General features: G+C 38.5%; 2 protein-coding genes across 6 annotated transcripts in view; both read right to left on the bottom strand.

The window, feature by feature from the left end:
• Window positions 1-554: 554 nt before the first annotated feature.
• Window positions 555-24,008, bottom strand: part of SPOP (speckle type BTB/POZ protein) — a 65,186-nt gene continuing 41,732 nt past the window's right edge. For all 5 annotated transcript variants that reach the window (XM_037494896.1, XM_054689576.1, XM_037494897.2 and 2 more), the window contains 9 exons: window positions 19,440-19,583; window positions 18,648-18,769; window positions 16,675-16,826; window positions 16,436-16,563; window positions 10,123-10,300; window positions 7,197-7,252; window positions 6,532-6,654; window positions 3,297-3,439; window positions 555-2,183 (listed from right to left, as the gene is read on the bottom strand). In XM_037494896.1, the coding sequence (XP_037350793.1) occupies window positions 2,039-2,183; window positions 3,297-3,439; window positions 6,532-6,654; window positions 7,197-7,252; window positions 10,123-10,300; window positions 16,436-16,563; window positions 16,675-16,826; window positions 18,648-18,769; window positions 19,440-19,517 (1,125 nt within the window). In that variant the 5' untranslated portion in view covers window positions 19,518-19,583 and the 3' untranslated portion in view covers window positions 555-2,038. The remainder of the gene's footprint in view (window positions 2,184-3,296; window positions 3,440-6,531; window positions 6,655-7,196; window positions 7,253-10,122; window positions 10,301-16,435; window positions 16,564-16,674; window positions 16,827-18,647; window positions 18,770-19,439; window positions 19,584-24,008) is intronic.
• Window positions 22,021-23,296, bottom strand: LOC119232707 (protein BEX3-like). Its single transcript, XM_037494898.2, has one exon. The coding sequence runs from the start codon at window positions 22,750-22,752 to the stop codon at window positions 22,426-22,428; it is 327 nt and encodes a 108-aa protein (XP_037350795.1). The 5' UTR covers window positions 22,753-23,296; the 3' UTR covers window positions 22,021-22,425.

Raw genomic sequence — 24,008 nt, 5'->3', positions numbered from 1 at the left:
CAAACTCAAGCCACTGGGAAATCCAAATGAGCCACTGTACATGGAATGTTCACTGAGAAGTCACAACTGCTGGACAAATTCAGTTACCTGACAGACAATGTGGGTGAAACAGACTGTATGCTCTGCTCCCTGATCTGTGTGCTATCTAGAAAGTGAGGGTTGAGGACAGGAGAGCAGCCAGAACATGAAGGGGACACTTCCTCACAGGCACGACACTTAGGAATCTAAGAAGGGCAAGTGGAATCATTTCTAACTAGCCATATCTTTGACTACATTATTATTATGTCCTATCTGCTCTATTCTAGGGGTGGCAAGATAAATGAAAACTGGAAAATTTGCAAAAGCTAAAGTCACTGGAGAAAATGAAAGAAGAAACATGTTGAGTCTCCATCTAAGGTCAACTAATCTACACTTGGCTAATTCAGCGATATATTTTCCAGTGTATTCCTGTGTCCTGTGCTGTCTGACACTATGAGACAGGCAGCAGAGTCATACTGCAGCTAGTGAGCTTGCTGGGAATTCTGACATTAACTTTTCTGAAAGTACATCAAGTCAGAGACAGTAATTTCCCTTTATTTAATCTCCACATTCATGTCCCCTCTGATCTTTTTTGAATTTAGCTAGAATAGGGAAGCTGGGGTTTGATCTTAAAACATATAGAGTGCAGAAAAGCTCATTTCCATTACTTGTCTTGGCAAAAGTAGGAAACTGATCCCTCACTGGGATGAGAACTCTGATACTCAAGGACAAGAGGCTGGCAGATGTTGGTAGCTCCCAAAGGGAACTTAAGGATAGGGAGATGTAGTAAATCCCTTCTGCTTAGACATTTCATACATAATCTCTGCAAGCTGATGGATCAAACTGGGCCTTCAAAATCCCGTAAGAACTCAGATCCAAAGGGCAGCCAGGTGAGTAGAACAAAAGACCAGAGATACCACACAGTACAAAATAGTAATTATTTATATTTTCAAAAAGAAAAAAATTAACATTTGGAAGTTCTCCTCTGTAGGAAGAGGGGTGAACTGGAAGGAACAGGATTGGCTCCTATGCAGGCGGCAAGTCAGGTAAGAACAGCTGAGCAATCTGGATTAGGATTTTTTCACACAGCATTAATAAAATTTCTTCTTCTTTTCATTTTGCTCTATTTTTGTTTTGTTGTTTTTTTTTAGAAAAGGGGGTGGGGAAGAGAAATAAAATCAGAGAAAAATGCAAAAAACATTTTCCACAATATCTAAAAACAGAGAACCATAGTTCTTGTCAAGACAGTATGAATTCTGGATGCATTATTTTTTCCAGTTTTCAACACCAATAAAGATTTTGTGCAAACGCCACCACATCAGAACACTCACTCATCTTCCAGATCAAATAACCTCCTTCCTCTTTCACCTTCGCTTGTCATTTTTCATAAAAGGATAAAAGGATGTATTCTGTTCTTGCAAACAGTAAGTGCTAACAACAAGAGAGCTCTTCTGATACTTGTATGGTAGTGAGGAGTTTTCACAAATATCCAAGTTTTAGCACAGTTGGATGGACTAAAATTAGCTTCTCGCAACATAAATACTACTGGAATCCACAAACTGATTTTTTGAGAAAGTCTGCAAAAATCCTCTCTTCTTTTCCCTTCTTTTAAAACTAAGTGTCCTTTTTTTTTTTCCTTTTTGCTCCAGGCACCTGACAATTTGTTCTGCTCAGTCAGATGCAGACAGGTTTCTCCGAAGTACCACCGCTGGGATGTCCACAGGGTCACCGCCTAAACTGAATCCCCACAGTATCAAACTCGGCCAGGCCAAAGGGAACACAGTGACACAGCAACAGGGTTTTCATTAGGCTGAACTGCCCCGAGTCCCAGGCCCTTCCCTCCCCCCTTACCCCCAAGTTTATTTAGTGCTGTTTTAAAAGTCTGGGGCCACGATGCAGTCTTTCCCCCCCACAACAGAGTAAAAGCTCCACAGATTGCGCTGTCTACCTGGTGGTCAGTGGCAGCAACAGTGGCTGCTGCTTCTGGAAAATAAACGGAAGTCTTACAACAGGCAGGATCTTAGGATTGCTTCAGGCGCTTGCGCGGGGGTCCCAGAAAAGGGCACTGTGCCGAAGCCAGAGAGCGATACGCCTCAGCCACCAAGTGGGGATGCGACACCACCATCGACTTCCAGCCAGAGGTCTCCAAGACGTCCGAAGCATGACTACAAGAAATGTGGAGAGAAGGGTTACAAAAGGAGAGAGTGCAAGTGGTTTAAACAGCCACCCAGATACCCTAATTTCCTAGAGCTTGCTGTAAAGGGTGTCAATGAAAGAAATAATCAGACAACCCCTTAATATGCATGAGAATTTGCCTGTTAAGACAATGTGCAGGCAGGGGACCAGGTTGTGGCTACATTGTCAATGTTCTCTCTACTTGCTAGTGATCCTAGCAGAAGGAAAGAGTAGAGGTTGTCCTGGCAAGACAACTCTGAGCTTTCATCTGGCTTTGCCACACTAGTCCCATGACCATAGGGCAGAACACGGCCTGGGCACTATGTGATGACCAAAAAAGGGGATAATAAACACACTTCACTGAGAGGTTAACATCTAAAAAGCACTAGCAAGTGTCCAGACTGAGAATTCACTAGAAGGGACTTTAACTAGGGACCACATTGAGTGGCCTCTTTCCACCCTCTTTTGATAATGCCTCTGAAGCAATCCTACAAATAGACTGTCTTGTCTCACCCCCGAAGAGTTGCTGTGAGGGTTTTACAAGGCCTGCTTCTCTTCCTTGGGGTTTTCCAATTTTTATACTCTACCCCACCCCTCGCCCCAAGTGAGCAGAACATGCCCCAGTGAGAATTATTTCAGAAATAATGGCCTGGTCACTTGACACTTAGTATTCGGGAAGAGATCTACTGGAATGAACATTTTTTTTTCAAAACAGGTTTTAACTATCCCATCTGCTCTTTCCTTCATTTCACAATCAACGGTTAGATATATTTTACTAACTCATAAAAAACAGAAATCCATGTCATGTTAAGTCAGTGAGAAGTAATGAAGCTATCATTTACAGGTATTACAGCGTTCAGGCAGCAAATTACCATTTTCATCAATTCTCATTACTACAAAGAAGTTAAATACCTCACTCACCAAGAGGATTTTAGGCCCCTGAGAACAAAACCACTGTTAAGCTGAAGGGGAAGATGAAAACTGCTTATTTTAAGAAGGTTCCTGAAGCTCCTCACCTGTTGTACTTACTGATTCAAAGTCTTTCTCATTTCTCTAGCTAGTCCAACTATACTGAAAGAAGAACTTTGAAGTTGCCAACTCACTAGTTGATGAAATCCACTGCCTGAGTTTTCAACTGATCTGCGCTGTGGAGGTCAGCCAGGATGAGAATTTCTGCAGCGTTCTCCACGGAGAGGTTACTGCAGAGGGCATCCTCACACATGACCTTTAAACGCTCCAGGGCATACTGTAAAACACAAGCGCGGCTGTTGTCAGAGCAGGAATAGCTCTGGGCTGACCACTACAGAAGCTGTTTTCTTCGGCTGGACCATCATGTAACTGGATACCCGAACAAAACTGCAGACCATGGAAAGGCTACTGCCGCAACTATAATTATAAAACACTCCCATACTCAGAAGGCTGAAATAAAGACAGTTAGGATACCTTGCTCAGCTGCCATTCAAATTCTAAAGTCTATCAGAAAAAGGCTAATTATAGAGTACACCTGCATCCTCAGGTTTACACCGCCCCAACTAAGATTAAAGTGCTTCTTAAACAACCACTATCTACTCTTAAAATAAGGCAAAACTGTACTTCAAGTCAACAGGGACATTACATTTCTGCAATTCTTTTATTTAGAGCCAGACTAGGTTGAAGTGCAGTCCTTTCTACTAAACCACCATCCCAGCCCAGCAGGGTATCCCAGCTGACCCATCAGACAGTGAAAAGGAGCCCTGTGGTGACTTTCACTGCCATCTCTGCCACTAGTTGTGCCTGAATGAAAGTCAACCAGAGGTCTCCTTTTAAATAGAAAAGGATAAATGAAGTCCTTTTTTATTGGGGTTGAGGTTAAGATGCTTGGGGCAAAAGAATAAAGCAACGGAAACCCAGAGTTCAGTTTCAGTCTAAAAACTTCCTACTTTCCAAGGGTATAGATGTTCTGGAAATGGAAGGTCTAGGTTGATATTGGGCACATTTGATCTAGTTGATTTGTTTTGATGCAACTGTACTACTTCCCCTCAAAATGAGATTATGAACTTACTAAGGAACAGCAGGGATAAGGAGGAGGAAAGGATAAAAGGCGGCACAAAATAAACTGTCACTAATGGGTTCACAGGAGAACAATTTGCTTTGAGGGTAACCGCAGTCTCCACACAGGTCCCATTTTGAGGGCCTCAGGACCCAACAGCACAATACTCCTCCAGGCTGAATCATGGCAATCAAACCAGGACAATTTTATTTTTATGAATTCTGGGTGAGGAGGCATATCTACTGGCACTGTGATCTCCTGCAGCAAAAAGAGAGTTTTATTGGTTTTGGTGCAGCTTTAATTTTTTTACATTTGAGTAACTGGAAAACAGTTTCCATGGAAAATAGAAATGATACTAGACAAGCAAGAAATTAGGTTGCCGTTTTTGTTTTCAAAGGTTGGAAAAGGCTGAATAAATGTTCAGTCTTTATATAGTACCGCACAGAATATTCCTCCTATCTTTTCTCAATACATTCTTTTAAAAGGACTTTTACTGTGAATAGCTGTGATCCCTACTGCGTAATTAGACAAAAGTAGCCATTCTTATCCCTTAGGGGACAAAGTTTTTTTTTCCTTAATTATGCTTCTGAAAAACCTGCCTAATGGCAGTACTCACCCAGGAGACTGAAATGGTGTCTCCCAGGCCTGGACTACGTGTTTTGTTTTGTTTTTGGTCTAATTACACATGTCCCCAGGAGAATGGGAAGGCTCAGAAGAAGCTGTTTCAGTCTCTTGGGTAAATTCTACTTGTTTAGATCCTTCCATGAAAGATTTCTTCTTCTGTTTTCCTAAAGCTCACAAGGAGGTGTAAAGGTAAAAATGTTTTCAAATAAACTTGGAGTAAAGATTGTCTAAAGGGAAATTCTGAATGGAATTAGAAAATGCACCCTCTGGTAACTTCTCATTCATAAATTGAAAGCACTGCTGTGATTCAGCTGCTTTATCTTTTAAAAATGTAAGCTAACACATCGTACTGAAAATATCACCCTTAGAATGTCAAGTCAGGCTAATTCCCATGCTCTGTGCACTTTAGGAAGTTCCCAGCAGGTTCTCTGGCTAAGAGCAAGAATGAAAACCCAGGGACACAGATAGCTAACTCTGGCTCTAAGAATACACAGCTCTGAGCCTTGATGTTTCTGTCTTAAAGGTGGGTCTTGCAATACTAGTCATGATGGCAGCCAGGAGATGAGGAGGCAAATTCCTGGTATGTGACTCCCTTTCATGGAACATCAGAGGGCAGATGAGGCAAAATCATCATAAATTCATGTTTATAGAAAGCAGTACTAGGATGGGTGTTCTACCTCCTCAGAGGTCACAGTGAATATTTTCTTACTGTCCTCACCAAAAGCCAGTTTCCTCTAGTCAGAATTCAGCTAGACCACAATGGTGTAGAATATTTGCATGGCTACAGCTATTTTTCAATCCTTTTTATCAGTAGTAGTGACTGGGTTTGCATGTCTCGTCCTCTACAGACACTCCAAAAAGCTGATTAATAAAGATAAAATCTCTCCTGTAAACCTAAGCGCTTTCCTCTGTCGGTGGGGGTGCAATGGGAGCTGGAAGGGAGACTACTGCCATGGGCAAATCCTCAGAAGGCTTTGGTGCCCTTGGGTCAGGGCCAGCTGTGCCCTCAGATGGGTGTTGCAACATTATGAAGCAAAGAACCATCTTTCTCCCAATGCATACCTCTCATTGGGTCTAAGCTCTATTAGCACCCTTGTCTCAAATGTCCTCCTCTAACACTGGCAGAACAAGAATCCTTCCACTTCCTCTCTCCTCGGACTATAGGGTCTTGGAGGACATGTCACCAAGCTCACTTGTTGTATCAACACAATGAACACCAGTTTCCAAAAGTGAGTTTGAGAAACACTAATCCCGGGAAGTGATCTTTAAGATAAAGAACTCCAGGGTTAACTAAATTGGAGAAACACGATGTGTCATATTTCCTTTTAGAAAACTCAGAATGCATATTAACACTCCAAAGGTTTTGAGAAATCTTTTAGTAAAGCACACAAAACACCAGTTTGATTTGGTTACATTCAGTATTTCATTAACCTTTACCCCTAATCTTATTTTGGGAATTACTGGCCTGTTGTTTTAGGTAATCACCATATTTTCTTGATTCTAAGACCCACATTTATACTTTCATACTTCAGTATTTCTCAAATCAAAATGTGTGTTGTCTTTACCAAATTAGGATATATACTCATCTTACCCATAGAACCCATACAACATAAAATTCCAGGCTTTAAACTCAAGAGGTCAAAAAAATTCCTAGTCTTATGATCATTTTTCTATTCTTATCTCACCTTGTCAGCAGCTGCCAGCAAATCATCTGCCATTTTGTCGAGGTTTGGAGCTTTCCCCGTGTAAATGAAGCACATCATTTCCTTAAAAACTTCAGGCTCCACATCATTGATTTCAACCCGATTCTATGCCAGAAAAACTGAAAATGAGAAATATTCCAACAGAACAAAATCCCTAAACAATTTTTTTTAAGCTCTCGTGAGGAGAGAAGCTTGTATCATTTAAAACCTAACATGAATGGCAAATTTCTTTTTCCCTATTTGTTAAAATAGTCTCTCCCCACCCCACCCCCAGCCACCAGTTCCTATTTGTAAATAGCTCCCCCCATCACTGGCTACCAGGTGTACCACCTTTGTACAACAGCAAAATGACTCCATGTTTAATTTTTCACTTTTCTTTTCCTGAGTTTGCTGAACAGAAATACACGTCTAGTACCCTCAACCCAAAACTCTATGGATGATCTGTCAGGGACTAAGCGAGTTTGTTTTGTTAGAATGCTTTTGGAACCTCTCTCTGCTCTTACAAAGTACCTGCTCTAGTAATTGTACTCCATTATAATAACACAGTAAGAAATAAATAATTAGGAAAATAAGTCTCCTGCCAAACTGAGAAATCATCTGAATCTAGTCACCTAGCTAAAAAGACCTATCCCCACCCAGTTACATACCTTTTTGCTCTCCTCCATTTCATGCTCAAACATGGCACTAAAAACTGGAGAACGAGCTACAACATGAAAGGGAAACAGAGAGATGGTTATCACATTGAATCTCTTGGGTCTTCTGTTCTGAAGAAGAAATAGTTTACTTTCCTGTCCCATTGCTATAGAAAGGGTCTTAGCCTCAAATCATAACAGAATTATAAAATTCCTTTCTTTTTAAACCAGTGAGTGAGTAAATATAGTAAGGGGAAAAAAGAAATCACTACTTTGAAAATAAAACTTTGTATTAGCTTTATTCTAACCATTCATATTTCTAGGAACTTATTCAAATTCTCTGTTGGACGACAGGGATCTCCTCTGGATAGATTTGGAGGTTCGAATATAGAAGATCTTTCATGGTCTTAGGCAGGTGCCCTAATAGCTGGATGTTTGTCCTGGAACAATGACATATACTTTTCTCCACTTTCAGTGAGCACACAGCATGGAAGTCAAGAACAGAGCTCAAGGGCATCCACTAGCTAGATGAAGTGCATGCTCATTTATGGCGCACTGTCTGTTCCTCCAAGTCAACAGAGATGATTGAACTCCAAAGAGGCAGGAAAAAAAAAAAGAACCAGAATTCTAGTCATGCCCATTCTAGCCTAATGAATGCTATGAAAAATAAGTAAATTTAATCTCAACCATGAAACCAATAAAATAGCTAAGAATTCAAATTTTATTTTGCCCAATAAATCAGGGGCCTTGATCAAAGTTGAGACTATCAATCTTTCCCTAAGAGAGGGAGAACAAATGGGGTATATAGGACTTTGAGCTAACAGATAACCGAAATTGGTCAAAAAGGACCAATTTTTGACCTGCCATTTTCTAACTGTATAATCTTGGACAAAGCACTTAACCCTCTGGAATAGTTTAATCCACTCCAAAAGGATATTAATTCTCAATGTTCTTATCTCAGAAGGTGCTAAGATAAATACATTACAGAAGTTGAAGACTAAAGGGATGGTGCTTTTACTGAAGAGAGAGGGTCCAAAGTAGTAATATGCTCAGAAGTCTTCAGTGGACAGAAAGAAAGTAATGCTATGAGAACAAATAAAATCACCCAAGGAAAATAAATAAGAGTGAAAAGAGAACTGAAGCAGACCTTTGGGAAACACCAGCCTTTATTTATAGGGATGGGCGAAGAAGAGGGAGGCCCCCTCTTCTTCTGGCTACACATCAGAAGTAGCCAGAGAAACAGGAGAAAACCAGGAGAGAGGGCCTCCCCGGTGGCGCAGTGGTTGAGCGCTGGGTTGCGAAGCTGCCCGCAGCCTCTGCAGTGCCTGTTCGATCCCCCGCTGCTCCCTGGCCACCGGAGGAGGGTCCCACATGGCGCGCAGACCTTTCCTGCCGCCCGCTGCTCCCCTCAGCAGTATGCTTCAGTCCTTCTGCCTGCTCTGCTCCCCGCTCTGGCTCTGGTGAATTCTCTCACCCTCCCACACTTCTGATTGTACCCAGTGCTTGTATAAATAAAAAATAAATCTTTAAAAAAAAAAAAAAAAACAGGAGAGGGAATTCAAATAATATATGAATTAAAAAACAAAACAAAATATGAATAAAAAATAGATATGCACTAAAGAGTCCATCAAGTTAGGGACTAAAAGGTGACTTGACTTTGGAAAAATGCTTAAGTGGCAAAGAGGTGAACTGTGGCTAAGTGGGAAGGAAGAAATAGAGATAGTGAATGTGCTAACTAAGAAATTAGCTCTGACAGGAGAGAGAATAACTAGAGGGAAAACTTGAGTCTGTTTATAGGCTGAGGGTAAACAGGCAATAAGAGAAAGAGATGGGAAAGATACCAGATAATAAGGGTACAACTGGCAGGGCAAGGCTTCTGAGAAGGCAGCATGAAGCAGAAGTAGAAAATACAGTCTCCCTCCACTGAGATTGCAGGGAAAATGCAGGTAAAGTGAGAGTCAAAGTTGAGGGAGTTCCTACAAAAGGGCTTCCATTTTCTCTTGGAAGTAAAAGAAAGGTCACCTTTTAGATGCTGGAGAGTAAAGAAGATTGATAAAAGTTTGAAGTATCTGTTGTTGAGAAAAAGAAAGGAAGCTGACTACTTAACATGTAGAAAGAATTCTTTTCTTGGCTGTGCTGAGGGACACTAACCAATTAACTTCCTTTAGCGATATACCTAAACACCGAGCTGAGAGTGGGAGCACAAAAATGGTTAGGTTGAGCCAGACTGAGGTCTGGCAGGCGTCCATTTTAGAGCTGTGGGTCTTGGTAAGAAATCTGTCACCTGAAAGTTGATGTGATGTCCTCTTATGTCTTATGGACCGAATAGAAGTTTGTGATTGAGACTCCTATGTTTTCATGTGAGGTAAAAGCTGGTCCTGTCTCATCAGTTCCTTCTCTATGCTAGTCTTTCTAGTCGTAGAGATCACGGGTCTATTAGTAAAGAAAGACCCAGCCCTCCAGTCACTGGCAACATTTTCATTCTTCCAGTATTTTTTTTTTTCCTTTAAAAAAAAAATTCTCTTTTTGAATTTTCTTCCAGTGTTATTTGTACTGAAAAGAGGGCTAAGATCTCCAGGGCTGGGCACCTGGCTACAAGATAGTTTTGTCCTTAGTCAGAATCTTCCTCATTACATCCCAAGCCCCTGTCTAAGGACTAATACCACACAGTGTTTGGACATCTACTCTCCAGGTGCAAAGGCCTTCGATACTGTATCATTATCATCTATTCCTTGAATATGATGGCCTAAGTCCACTATAGAGGAAAAAAACAAGTATCATTTTATGGAGCTTTTGGACTTTTTGTTTTTGACAATTAATATTTAGTTGCAGTTTTTTTCACTAGTTCAAAAAGCTGAAGTTACTCAAAAAAAGGCAATTATGAAGCCATTGTTTTTCCTTGTTTTACCAAAACTAAAGCTCCCCATGAATAAATACTAACCTGCTAAGATAGCTTTGTGAGCCTGGAATTCCTGGCCAGCAACACACAAACAACAGTCTGTGAACCGGGAATTCTCCCACAGTCCTCCTAACTCATCTGCCAATCGGCACTCAGGAACCTTCACCATATTCATGGTATTCTGGCCAGAAATGTTGACAGAATCTTGCACCACACTCACCTATAAAAGATAAGGAAAAACAGTCCAAAGCTTTTGTTACCAGAAACTATCTTCCAGCAGGAGGAGAGTATGTACTCATTTAGTACATTCAGATACTAATGTGAGTTATAGTCTCTTGAAACCATCTCTACAAATCAAGTAATTTCCAATCTATCACAACTATGTGCCACCTCAGGTAAATGGGGAGAGAGTGCCCCACAAATTTCCTTGTTATTCAACTTCTAGTAAGCTATACCTCCCCTGGCAGAAAACCTGGGTAAAGTCACCCAGAGGGAAAAAACTGACAGAAACCAATGTTAAGCTTCAAGTATTTACCTTACTCTGCCTTAAGCAAATGGTTAAACACAAAGAACTCTTATATAAACTACCATCTTTTAAACTCTCTAGAAAAAGGAATCTCATACAAATACTTCACTTATTTTAGTTAGGTCTGGATCATGAAAATAAAGTGTAGTTTCTATAAAGTCCCGTAAATGACTTGTACTTCCTCACAAGTTAGTATAATGAAGGACTGGGCTTAAAGATCTTTCTGGTAATAATAACTAGATGGTTTACACTCTTTACTCAGTCATTTTTGACAATGACATGCAGACTGGCTGGCTCCAGTTAGACACGCACTCATAGCTTTGAACAGAAAGACGACAGGTTTACAGAGGTATCTAATTTGCCACTACAACATTTAGCAGCAGCAGCTGAATTAACGCAACTGTTTAGCTGAGGTTAAAAACTAAGGTAACTTCTAGTTGGTTCAGTGAAATGCAGAGAAATTTGTTAGGATACCAAATACAAGGATTTGAGATCATATGACATTATAAAATAAATGTAAGTTACTAAATTGAAAATAGTTAAGACCCAACAGATCAGTTTTCTGCCCAATAAACCACTGCTATTCTTTATCTCCTATAGCATGTTCATTTAGAAATGTTAAAATCAAAGCAGAATTCACAGACCTTGAGAGTCAGCTCCCTACTTTTGCTATTCCTACAAGTTAGATGAGAAAGACAGCTTAGGAACATCCTAAATGACCCGAATTTCTTTTAATCCTCAAGATGAAAATCATTCCTTAAGGGTAGCCATAAATCCAGGGGCAAAGCTAATGCCCCATCCAAATGCCCCAAAGTCCCTTCAGTGCAGGAGGGAGATATTTATTAGCATGTCAAGAAATCTATTAATCTATTTAGAACTAGCCATTATGATCTTTAGCAATGAAGCAGCCAAATTAATCAATTACAAATGTGTTCAGCATTAGTAGCACATTTATCAGAGCCAGATTATTACATTATTTTAATAGCCCAGGACCCAGCACAAACCACTCCAGAGATTCTCTCTTCTCCTATATAATATCTCTAATTTGGTTCAGCCACTTTCTCATATTAACACCCTCACTTCTTTGATACACTAACACCAAAAGTAGGAGTTGCCCATTTCCAGTTATAGCTTCAAAATAGATTTTTTTAAAAAGGAGGGGGAGGGGATGAAAGAAAAACAGAAAGACGAGTTCAATCCAACTTCCTCATAGGAAAAAGCAAGAGTCTCTTGGAATGGCTAATGATGAGAATGGAGAATACTTTTGGCACTGGGTTCCTAAGCCTGAATTAAACCAGGTTGACAGGAATCCAAAGTCATTAGCACTTGATGGCAATTTACTAGCCTGGGTAAAACGAAATGGCAAGAGTTAGGCTGAATTGCAAACTATGGTTACCAGTGGACCCTATGCTGGTTAGATGCACTGTAGTAATGAGTGGAGCCTAAAGACTGTGACTTCTCTCACAGGAGCAATTCCTCTCTCTAGATATAGACAGGAACACAGCAGGAAGGAGAATGTACCTTTACTGTCTGAGCCAGACTTGTTCTGTAGATATATGAATGCCTGGAGTCTCCAGAGCTCTGAATGTCTGGCACCTCTTACCAACATTAAATACGCTTAATTAAAAATAAATTTTAAATGGCATTCACAAATGAGTCTTCAGAGCCCAAACTTTTAACTTAGAAAGAGATTGTTTTTCTCTGCAAATGATGATGCTAAAATGAGACCATTTTGAGAAAAAAATAAAGATTTTTTTTTAATGCCTATAAAGTTGACTATGGAGACTCATTCAGAATTGCAGCTGTGAAGATGACGTGACTGTGACATTTATGTCGTCTTATAAATGACTGCATGAAAATGTCTCAGGAAGACTGTATATTCCTCTAAACTTCAAGTTGTAAAAGGGCCTCACTTGTAAAGTCGAATCCTTTTCTTAAAAAAGAAAATTTCATAGAAGACCAAAGATTGTGCCAATTCTTGTACATTTTAACAAAACATAAAAAGTCAAAGTAAATCAATAGAAATATATCTTAAATTTCTTTATAATTAAGCCAATCAAGAAAAAAAACCTCACTGTATAATTATTTATAGAAGCAGTACTATTTCTAATCAAAAGACTAGCAATGATCTAAATGCTCATCAACAGGAGAATGAATAATAGAACCACTGTATATCCATACAACAAACTATTGTACAGCACTAAAAATGAATGAACTATAGTTACAGCCACAACATAAATTACAAGCACATAATATGGAAAAAAGCAAGTCATAGATGACTACGTACAATCTAACATCATTTTATAAAGCTCAAAACAAGCAAATCAAAACAATACAAGTAATAAACAAGGGAATGAGAGCATACAATTAAAAATATAACATCCTCGGAGCATGGAGATAGCAGATGTAAGAAATAGATGACAAGCACATATAGGTTAGTTCCAAGTTACAGGTGATAATGTTAGGTTGGCGGTAGGTTTACTACATTATCATATTTTATAACCTATAATAATGTTACATTAAATATCCATTTCTATAGGTCAAAAGCAATCAAATACTAGCATTTGTATATAGATGAACCAGTACATCAAAAAATTCATTAATAAAATAAAAAATGAACAGATCCACATTATTTAAAAATTGACAAAAATATTCCTGGTCTATGAAGGGATATTCACATTTGAGAAGAAAAGGGATAAAAATTTAAAGAGTTAACTAGTGTCTACATATTTCATATTTGGTTTTTCATATTTCAACTTTCATTGCAATATTACAAAGAGGTATTGGAATCTTCTACTGTCAAAGGAATACACTGTGAAGGTGGAATTTATTGCTAACAACTACTTGTTTTCAATATAAATAAATGAGTCAACAGAACTTGAAACACTTCATGAAGATTTTCATTGGTCCAAATTATAAAAGAGAAAATTAAAAGTGTGACGCTTTCATGATTCTTTCATTACCAAAGTAAATAGTCTCTGTTAAAGAAAACTTGGTAGAGACTGCATTTCCTTGGGTAAAAAGTATTTGGTTCCACTTAGAGTAGTGCAACAGACTAGAAATGGATAATGGAGAGCTGACATGGCCCTGACACTAATTTGCTGCACAATGTTAGGAAAAATTACCTGACCTCCACAGGCACTGCTTCTTTCTTTAGTAACATGAAATGAAGATAACAGAACTAACCCTAGCTCGAAGGATTGGGATAAGAGACAATTCAGGGAATGCTCTGAAATTCTTTCCAAATACATTAACTAAGTAATAATACCAACTTGGAAGAATAGCCACAACTCCTAATAGACAAAACATCACTGAGAACTGAACATGTATTCAGTGCAGCACAGTATAAACAAGACCACCTATTCAGCATTTTCAGAACCTGCCACTAATTCCACTTAAATATTCATTAACAATAATACCAGTGAAAAAAAGCACCGAAACATAAAAATTCTCACTCATTCACCTAAAGATTTCTTCTTGTGGACTCTAGGAATAGGCAGCACACACACACAACCCATGAAACAACTGTACTTATTGTGTCAGGATAGGACAGAAGCGAAGCGCCTAGGCTGAGAGAGGAATGGAGCAGTGGAGTATTTATAACCTAAATTGTACTGGGACATCACTTCATAAAAACTTCAAAATAGTAAGAAAATACCAGCTAAACCAATGATCAATAAAACATAAATTATCAAAAAATCAGCTTATTTATAAATATTCCATTGACAGAAAGGAGCAACAAGTCAGGGATAGAATTTGCATCCAAGAACGATCTAGCTTTGAAAAGCACTAAGAACTTAGATGAGCTGCAGACATTTTTAAATCCCACACATCTACCACACACCCCACGCAACTGTCTTGCAATGCTGAATTCTACTAAGTCCACAGAGAGTCTTGGAACAGAAACGAGTCTCACTAGGCAGAAGCCCAAGTATGAGAAGCAACACTCAGCACCTGTGGCCAATGGAGAAGTGTGAGAGGAACAGATGGCACACCTGGTCTGATGGTAAGAAACCGATGGCATCAGCAGAACCCAGCAGACGTTTCCCTGTTCAACATCTCCTCATTTCCAAAGTGTCATCTCACTTCCCTTCTAAGTCAGTAAGGCAAATCTAAACTTAACCACAGGATTTCTCCTAAGAGAATTTTATGTGGGAAAGCAAAACGAGAGAGAGTGCATTAGACTTAACCAAGGGATAAGAGATTGCCAAGTGAGGGCAGGTCAATTGGTTTCTAAACCAAGAACTTCAACACCAGGGTTGGAGTAGCTGGAATGGATTTAGGGTATGGGGTGAGGAGAGGGAAAGCATGTGAGAAAAGGCTGGACCCACGATGGACTTGAAAATGCTGCAATAAAGGTTATGATGCGGCCTTAAACACCGGATGCAACATTTGGAGATTTCTTTTCCTTCAGAGAACAGTTTCAAAGACTGGCTTTCACTTTCAATAGCAATTAGAATTTCCACTATTTTTAAATTTCTCTAAAATACAGGTCTCTATTTCTTTATGATTTGTAATTAGCTGAATTTGCATGGAATTCAAATTTCAAGTTTATAAACAAAAAATAGCAACATTTTATATATGTATACAGATGCCATTATTCTAGCATTTTTCTTTTTTACTTAGCAATTTTAAAGGAGGTGAGGTAGCTATTATGCAAACTGTATTTTATGTATTCAGTGTGGTATTTTAATAAACCATGGCTCCAAAGTTTTCTAATCACCAGGAGCTCTTCTGTGGAACTATTCAATGAGCTGTGATTTCAAAAAGAAGCTGACTAATTGCTGGTCAGGTCTTTTTTTGCAAAAGGACAAGATTCCTAAGAGAAATCCTTCCCCCAGGCACAGGTGGTAATATGCCTTCAGAACTGTCATTAACTCACAGCCCGAGCCTATAATTTGACAGAGCACACTGGTAGTTAGGGAACTTGTCTGCAACTCCTCATGAAAATATAGTGGTTACTCTCATTACATGGTACTGCTCAGGAAGTGGTTCCTTGACCCATACTATGAGTAGGGAACGCTAACATCCTAGTTAGTTGACTAGAGGTTGAATTCATTTATTACAGCTGATAAGTACTTAAAATGTATTGATAACAGCATGTAGCAACTAATTAGCACATACTCATTAAAGAAAACACGTTCCAACTCACTCTTGTTTAGGAATTTTACTTCAAGGCTTCTCCTGTAAATGTGAGTAGACTCTTAGGTTGTCAATAGATGAACTATCCTAACTTAGTGACTACAGACAACTCTCCTAGCTAACTACGAATCAGAGAACTTTACATAGCCTTCACTCAAAAAAAAAAAAAAAAAAAAAAAAAAGGTTCTCACCTTCCTATTTCACAATTACTCCAGCAAGACAAATCGGAGACACTCAATTCCTGGTAAGAATCATCTAGTTCAAAGAGCAGAAAAGGAAAGGAGAGGGATCTGTAGTCAAACACACTTGGGCTCAAGGAGAAACCAGTAACTTTAAGGAACAAATATACATTATCTAGTTGCTTGCTATTCTCCTCAGCTTGAAATGACAGTCCTTCCAAATGCTATCTGAAAGCAATGAAAAAGCCAGGATACCAGAAAAATCACACATACCAAGGTAGTGACAATCTGTTTTTAGAGTAACAAGTGGAAAACTGACATGCCCAACAACCTTGAAATCACAACACAGTTTTCAGTCAGTCACTAAATAATGTTCATGCAGCACCACTCCACTTGGGGATTTTTCCCATTCTCATCCCTGATACAATAGAATACCAAGAGAGTCTACCAAATACCTAACGGAATTGCTAGTCTCATAGACAGGTAAAAGTTAGGTAAAAGGACTCACCTCGCAGAAGAGTGTAAGCTTGTCATCAGGGAGAAGCCCATTGGCTTCATCCAAGAGAAAATCTCTACGGATGAATTTTTTAAATCCCCAGTCTTTGCCTTGCACAAACCTATATGCCCGTTGAGATTCTGGGTGGAAAAAAAAGTCGTATTTAGGGTTACTCAAAAAAATGTATCAAATCTATAACTGTCAGTGCATGAAGTTGTGAAAATAGAGTTGACAAAGAGGAGAACATTTACCCATAGCTTTGGTTTCTTCTCCCTTGGCATTCAGGATGGAGAATTTGAATTTTGCCCGAACTTCACTCTTTGGACAGCTGACCAGTAACAGGTAAAGTGACAGGTAATCTTTACTTTCTTCATCTAGTCCTTTTGGGTTTACTCGCAAACACCTGCCAAAACAGATTAAAAAAATGTCAAAAACATCCATGTTTAGAGGCTTGTAAAGTGCGAAAAGGTAAACAGAACATCAGACTCAAAAGTAGACACTTAAAAAAAAATCCCTGTCCCTATATGGAGATTCTGATTCAGCAGAATGACTATTAACAACCTGAGTCACCTTTTAAAAAGTAAACAACAAAAGTAAAGTGACATTATAGAATCTGAAAACATATCCCTTGTATCTTTGACCTCTTGACTCATAATCTCCCAAATCATTCATCTTTTTGCCCCTAAATATTTTAAAGTTCAGTTAAATCTTAATCTGTTCTAATCCTTAATCTCAGGAAATGCAGTCTCTGATTTTGTTGGAACTGTGGACAATGAAAAAAATACTGATGAGCACTTTGATACTACCTTGGGAGAGAAAACACATTTTGTATTCTTAACAAATATAAGGATAGTACATAATCTTTCACAAGTACTTTATCAATCTGGAAATAATATTTTAAGATTAAAACAAAGGAGACAGCATGGAAGACTCAAACAAAAATAAACTCCCATTAAACAGGGTAGAGATCGACACTAGGCTTCTAAATAGTCACAGATGCCAGTCTGTTATCAATGAATGGGAACAATCTAGACAGAATTTATATAGTTCAACTGAGTTTCAATTGTAAATGTCATTAGTTGAACTGCATGTGGTTCAGATACTGCTTCTACCACATATAATACATTGGCCATATGTATCCTTAGGCCTTGTCAATGTTGATTCTTCTCCAAACAGGTGGCCCAATCCAGTGCCACTCTAGTGATTTCATATGCCACAAAAATCACTATGCATTATATGAAAGATGTGGATCTAAATGCAATGCTTAAGATATAAGGGTTCTCTTATATGTAGTAGTAGATTGCTTAATGTATACAGCCAACAAATACTAAATTAATGTTATCAGAGGTCAAAACTGGTGGTTCCCAGGAATGAAGTTTTATCTTTGCTGTGAGCACATGGTTTGGACACTTAACTGCCTGCTCCTCTTCATGACCAACAATAGTTTAGATGGGATTAGCCCCACTCCCATATCATATTCCCTTTGCCACAGGGATTAGTTGAGGGCACCCAGACCTAACACATTCAGCGGGTATGACATCATCTTGGCCACACAGTCCAGAGAAAAGTTCAAGGACTTGTTAGATGGTAGTTAAGTCACATCCACTGCTACAGCCAGTCATTCTTCAACCACAAGGGAAGCTAGACTTGAGATGTCCAACAGTGTGGAGAACAGGGCAGAGCAGAGAGAGACTTTGGGAACCTCATCTAACTGGATTAAGGATTAGATTAGCTGGATTTTAATCTAACTGGATTAACTACCTTCAAACTCATTCTATACCCTGGGCATTTCAGTTACATAAGCAAATAAATATCCTTTTATTGTTTAAAACAGACAATTTAAAAGTCAAAGTATTTTACCTTAAAATCTAGATTTTCTTGAAAAATCAGAAAATCTGGTTATGGTCAGCTGGAGCTGAGTAGCTATCACTTCTTTTAAAAAGACACTTGTTTGCCAACTAGTCAACACTCACAACACTGACCCTCTTTACTCACAAAACTCCACATCCTTTGAGTTTACTGATGCCTGACATCACTGACTTAATTAAAAAAATACAGAGAACAGCCAGGTAAATGCCAGGTACTGTTCTAAGCACTAAGTAATACATTAAGTACAAAACAAAGCCTCTGCCTTCAAAGATCTTACATTCTAGTCAAGACTCCATAAAACCAAGCAAAACAACTTACAGAAAGGTTTTTACAACTATTATGTATTCTTCCTCACCATTTCAGTTTATCATTGGCTCCTGATGAAAAGGTTGAACTTTTAATGACTTCACCCATTTCCTCGCGGCAAAAGCTAAAGTTATTGATGGTCCACATGTAGGAGAATTTCACTACCTTGATCTGTTGATAGAAAACCAGGAAGCCATTAAAGAGGAAGTGACCAGCCTAAAAAAACAGGCTGAAGATCAGATAATCATTTCTCCTCCCTTCTCCTCTGCATGATTCCCATAGAAGATAGCATTGTTTGGTCAGCTTTTTCTCACATTAGGTCCCGCTTCCATATTTTAAAAATCTCACAGTGACCCACTGCTTTCATAACTTTTCTCAGCTTTGGAGAAACACTTTCCATCAAAAGTGAGAAAAACACGAACGGGGTTGGGAAAGCAGATGATAAGTCATACTTAAAATGAGCCTCTGCACTCAGAGAAGCCTTTGACAACAATTGGGATATTGATGTTCTACCTGTGGTTGCAAATCTCAAACCTCGTTCCCCCTAGAACTGCCCAACAGAGAAACACATTGCCATTATGGGGGCAAGCGGGGTAGTGTAAGTGGATCTAGTTGCAAAGACTCCCCCCTTTCAACCTTCAGTGAAAGCCACTGGCCAAAGGCATTCAGATTCTATGTAGAAACCAAGAACTAAAGAGCAGACAAATACCTGTATCTATCTGCTATTTGGTAATTATGTCCCAAACAAAGCAGGAAACCCAACAGGGGAAAGAAAATTATTCCTTTCATCCACTAAATCCTCCCCAAATTTAAGATTAACCAGATGAAAACATGAACTTACCTGTGTGTAACACCAGCTCTCAGCTACGGGGCCACTCGACATTTCTGCCGGAGGTGGAGGACTTGGAACCCTTGACATCGCCAGTTTGAAGGTTAAACGAGATTCCCAAAGTCAGGGGACAAAGATTTCTGTTTTCTCTTTACCCTGCTCAACCCAAGAGACAAGAGAATTTTATTAGATTAATGGAACACAATTCTATCTTTCCATTTAACCTACTAGAGATTGAAAACTTTTATCTCTTGCCTGGAGGGCTTTACCCCTATCATTCAAAGAACTCCTTAGCATTCAGCTCCTAAATTTAAACCTTAACCTCAGAGAGCATCTAATCCAAAGCAGTCTCCTACTCACAATCGTTAACACTGTATTTATTTTAATCCTCTGCACAATATTTAATATTATCTTACCAAATGGATTTACTCAAGGAGCATATAAATCACATCCAATGGAAAGAATGCCTAAGAAAAAACAGCTTTGCAAACACCACCTACAACCTTGTCACTCTCTCCTTTCCTGAGGGCACAAATACTCCATACAAATACCCCTAAAGGAAAAATAACCTTGTTATCTAACTCACCTTCATTGCAAACTATTCTTCAACCCATTGTGAACTGATCTCTTGATGGGCAACACTTACCCCTTTCTTAAATGTGTTTCCTTTCTTTACAGCATTAAAGATCTCTCCCCTTTACTACTCACCATTACTGATTTTTCAGATTCTTCTCTTTGCTCTGCTTATAATCATTCCCCAATCTCTTTTACTGGATTATCCTCCCCTGTTTTTCCTCATGGCTTAATACTCAATCATTTTCTCAAGCTACATTCTCTTTCAGGGAAATTTTATCCACCCCAACAAGGTCAAATTTCTACCTTTATATAAATGTTTCCCAAATCTCTTTAACTTTGAACTCTTATAAACCTCAGATCATTTTCAAATAACTGTTATACTTCTCAGCAGGGTGTTCCAGTAGCAAATCAAATACAACTCAAAATTCTCCCCTCCAAGGTCTTTCTACACAAAATCCATTAAAAAAATTGGTAAATATGGTATAAATTTAAAGTACCATATGTAAGACAAATGGGGGGAATGACATGCAATATGTGACAAAGGGATTAATTTTATTAATTTATGAACTGATCTATAATTTTTCTACACAATCAGTAACAAAAAGGCCAACCCTAAAAAAATAGTTTACCAAATAAAATAAAACAAAATAGCTCAAACATTTTTACACCTGTCAGACTAACAAGCAAAAAAAAAAAACAAAACAAAAAAAAAATCAGCTATACCATGGATGGGGACCAGGAGAAATAGGGAACTCTCATCACTGCTGGTAAAAGTGTAAATTAGTATGTATATTTTGGATAGGAATTTTGCTATATCTAAAGCTGAAAATACATGTACCCTATGACTTAGTAATTCTACTTTTAAGGAACTGTAGTTCTCAAACTTCAGCGTGCAACAGAATCACCTATTAAACAGAATGCTGGTTCCCACCCCTAGCATTTCTGATTCAGCGGTTTGGAATGAACCCAGGAATTTGCATTTCTACAAGTTTCCAGGTGATTCATATAAGTTAATCCTAGAACCACATTTTGAGAACCACAACCCTAGAGAATCTCTGCAATACAGGACAAGAAGACATGAAAGAACAAGGTGTTCAACGTGGAATTGTTTATAATAATGAAAAACTAGAACCAAACTAAAACTCCATCAGGAAGGAACAGATAACTAAATTGAGTTATTTCCACAGAATGAAAAGCAATATTCCAATATTTAAAATTAATGAACTAGATCTATGTAGCACCACAGAAATGAGAGAAAACAAAAGGCTGATGAGAAACAGCAAATTCGGGAATGTTAATGTGTAATACATTATTTATGCAAATTTAAGATTTATATATTATTCACAGATATATACATATAGTAGAAGTATAACAATGACAAGCAATGCATCAGATTCACTGACAAGCTATGAGAAAGCAAGTGAGATGAATGAGACTGGTTAACATTTTATCTGTTTATCTGTTTCTTTTAAAATGATAATCTGGGGCAAATATGACAATACAAATGCCCATTTAGCTTAGTATGATAGCTACTTGAATGTATACTATTCTTGGTACTGTTCCACTTTTTTAAAAAAATATACTGCCATAGTTATAGGGATAATGTAAGGATATGCTTCATTATATCACATTGTCTGGCTTTATAATACTGAAGGGAGAAATTTCTTTACTGAATGCTTGGCTTGTTTTCAGCCATAGACAAGACAATATAAATCTTATAACTGACCATGTTGCCCTCTTTGCTTGGTTACTAGGAACTCTGATACAAATCTGTGAGCCACCTCTTTAAACTATAAATTCATATGCTCATTCTATATGCTATACTAAATATAGGATCATATACTCATTCTATAATAGCTTTATTATTTTCTTAATGTTATTAATTCCTTTGCTTAATTCCCCCAACTGTTCATTTTACTCTTTTATATATTAGGTATTTTTGGAAACGGCCTCAAATCCTTTGTAGAAAGAGGTATAAATGAGTAACCAGAAAATCACTCCATTCACATTCACTAGTTACTTAAGTAATAAGCATGGAGGGATTAATAACATATATTTGCACCCTCTCAGAGTGATACACTTTTTATTACTAGAGTCCCCACTTTGGTTTTAAATACTAGTCCATGGGCATTTGAACTAAAGCATCCTTTGTAATCACAAACAGAGTTAACAGTCTTATACACATAATGTGCTTTTTTTTTTTTCTTCTTAACTGCTTTATTAACTTTACATGTTTTCATGCAAATTGTTGACAGAAAAAAAGACTGGTGCAAAGGCAATCTCCAGTTAGAAGCTGCTAACACAGGACCCACCGACACATGGAAATTAAAATTACCTAAGGTTTACAGCAAACGAATCAGTAAAGGCTTATCAGGAAAATGCAAGGAAAAAGAACAGAACAGTGGGACTCACAGTATTAATTTTATGAAAACTGGCAGGAGTCAAGGCATAGGTAAAATTCATCATGATGGTCATGGTTATTTGTGAGCTCCCCCAGAAGGATACACAGGCAATTCCGTAACTGCAGCTCCCTAAGTTTTCTCCTGATTTCTCTCATCTCCTCCATGAACATTTCCATATCATCTCCATCTCCACACATCCTGTCATTGACCTGCCTGTTGGGTATGGCCCACCAGAAATCAGGGGCAAGTCGGCGAGCCCGTGCCCTCCTATTATTTCCTGCTGGCTGGTGGCCTTCGCCCCCTCCCAAAAGGCGGTCTTCCTCTCCCTTCTGCATGGGCTGCTCCATTTCTTCGTTTTCCTGGGCCTATCCTTGCCGTTTCCTCCTCTCAATTCTCGCCACGGACGCGCCGCTGCGATGCAGGGACTTGCAGACCTGCTCCACTCTCCTGGGGCTGATGCCAGCCTGCCATGCACAGGGCAGGGGGACCTGGTACCTAGACGCAAGTGACCTAATGTGTTCATTTCACTTAAGCTAGCAAACTAAGCACTGCACTGGCATTTGGACTTCCTTGGTTCATTCAACTTTAATTTCATGGTAACATCAAGAAAAGAAAGTAAATGCTAACTCTGATCACCTGTGATCAAGGTAGGTTTGCATTTGATGGAAAACACATTCTCACAAAATGCACCTTATACAGTTTTACAAATCCCAGGTTCATTGCTGCCAGTAGAGGATAGAAGGAAATTTCAAAATTCCTATTTAAAGCTATTTTTTGGGTGGGTTGGGAATGAAGATGTGAATTTCACATGATCGTTCAGAGAGTAAAATTTGGCTCTCGAGGTGTAGAGCTCTACTGAGTTCTTAAAATACTAATCGATTTTATTTTGAAGTTAAGAAAATACTTCAAATTTATCTAAGGATTAAGAATAAGAATTCTCTAAGCCTAAGAAAAGGACAAATTTTATTTTAATGTCTTAATTGTTGCTACCAAACCATGCTCCATTATTATAAGCAGAAAGAAAATACTACTGTACTTTGATCTTGGCCATCTTTTTCTTTTTTTGCTTCTCACTTACTCTGTAGCCAAGTCCTTTTTTAAAAAATTACCTTTTTCACAATTTTTTAAAAATGTTCAAAACCCAGTAGATAGTAGAACTGGAGAATCATCCTTAGATTCTGAGGAGTTCTAACCACACAACCTGCTGGGAGGGAAATTGACTAGGCTAGCACAAATCTAATTAATTTCACTCATAGCAGGCACTATGGGCAAAGTGTTCATCAGCAAAGTGGCCTGGTATTACAGGAGGTCTCCAGCACTTCATGCCAACTGCTGTAGATGCCCAGCAGAAAAACAATCTTAGAGGAGGTCTATTTGAGGGTCATAGTTTGAGAACCTTTGTAGGAGACAACTTACAACAAAATATATTGTTTCCGGCTTTAAACAAGTTAAGACAAGACCATCCAAGTTCTCTAATGAGAAATTTATTTTCTAAAGCTTAGCAAACTTCCCAATATGCTGACAAGTCTGAGGCTGAACATGTCTGCTATATATCACCACTTATTTTCCTGTTCACTCTATTAAATCCTGACTTACAAGGTTA

Source organism: Talpa occidentalis, unplaced genomic scaffold (genome assembly GCF_014898055.3).
Source record: "Talpa occidentalis isolate TD23 unplaced genomic scaffold, MPIMG_talOcc4v2.1 talOcc4.7, whole genome shotgun sequence".
NCBI lineage: Eukaryota > Metazoa > Chordata > Mammalia > Eulipotyphla > Talpidae > Talpa > Talpa occidentalis.
The sequence above is the reverse complement of the archived record's forward strand: the minus strand, read 5'-3'. Positions and strand labels throughout refer to the sequence as shown.

Coding starts and splice junctions, on each gene's coding strand:
- LOC119232707 (XM_037494898.2), bottom strand. CDS start 22,752: ATGGAGCAGCCCATGCAGAAGGGAGAGGAAGACCGCCTTTTGGGAGGG.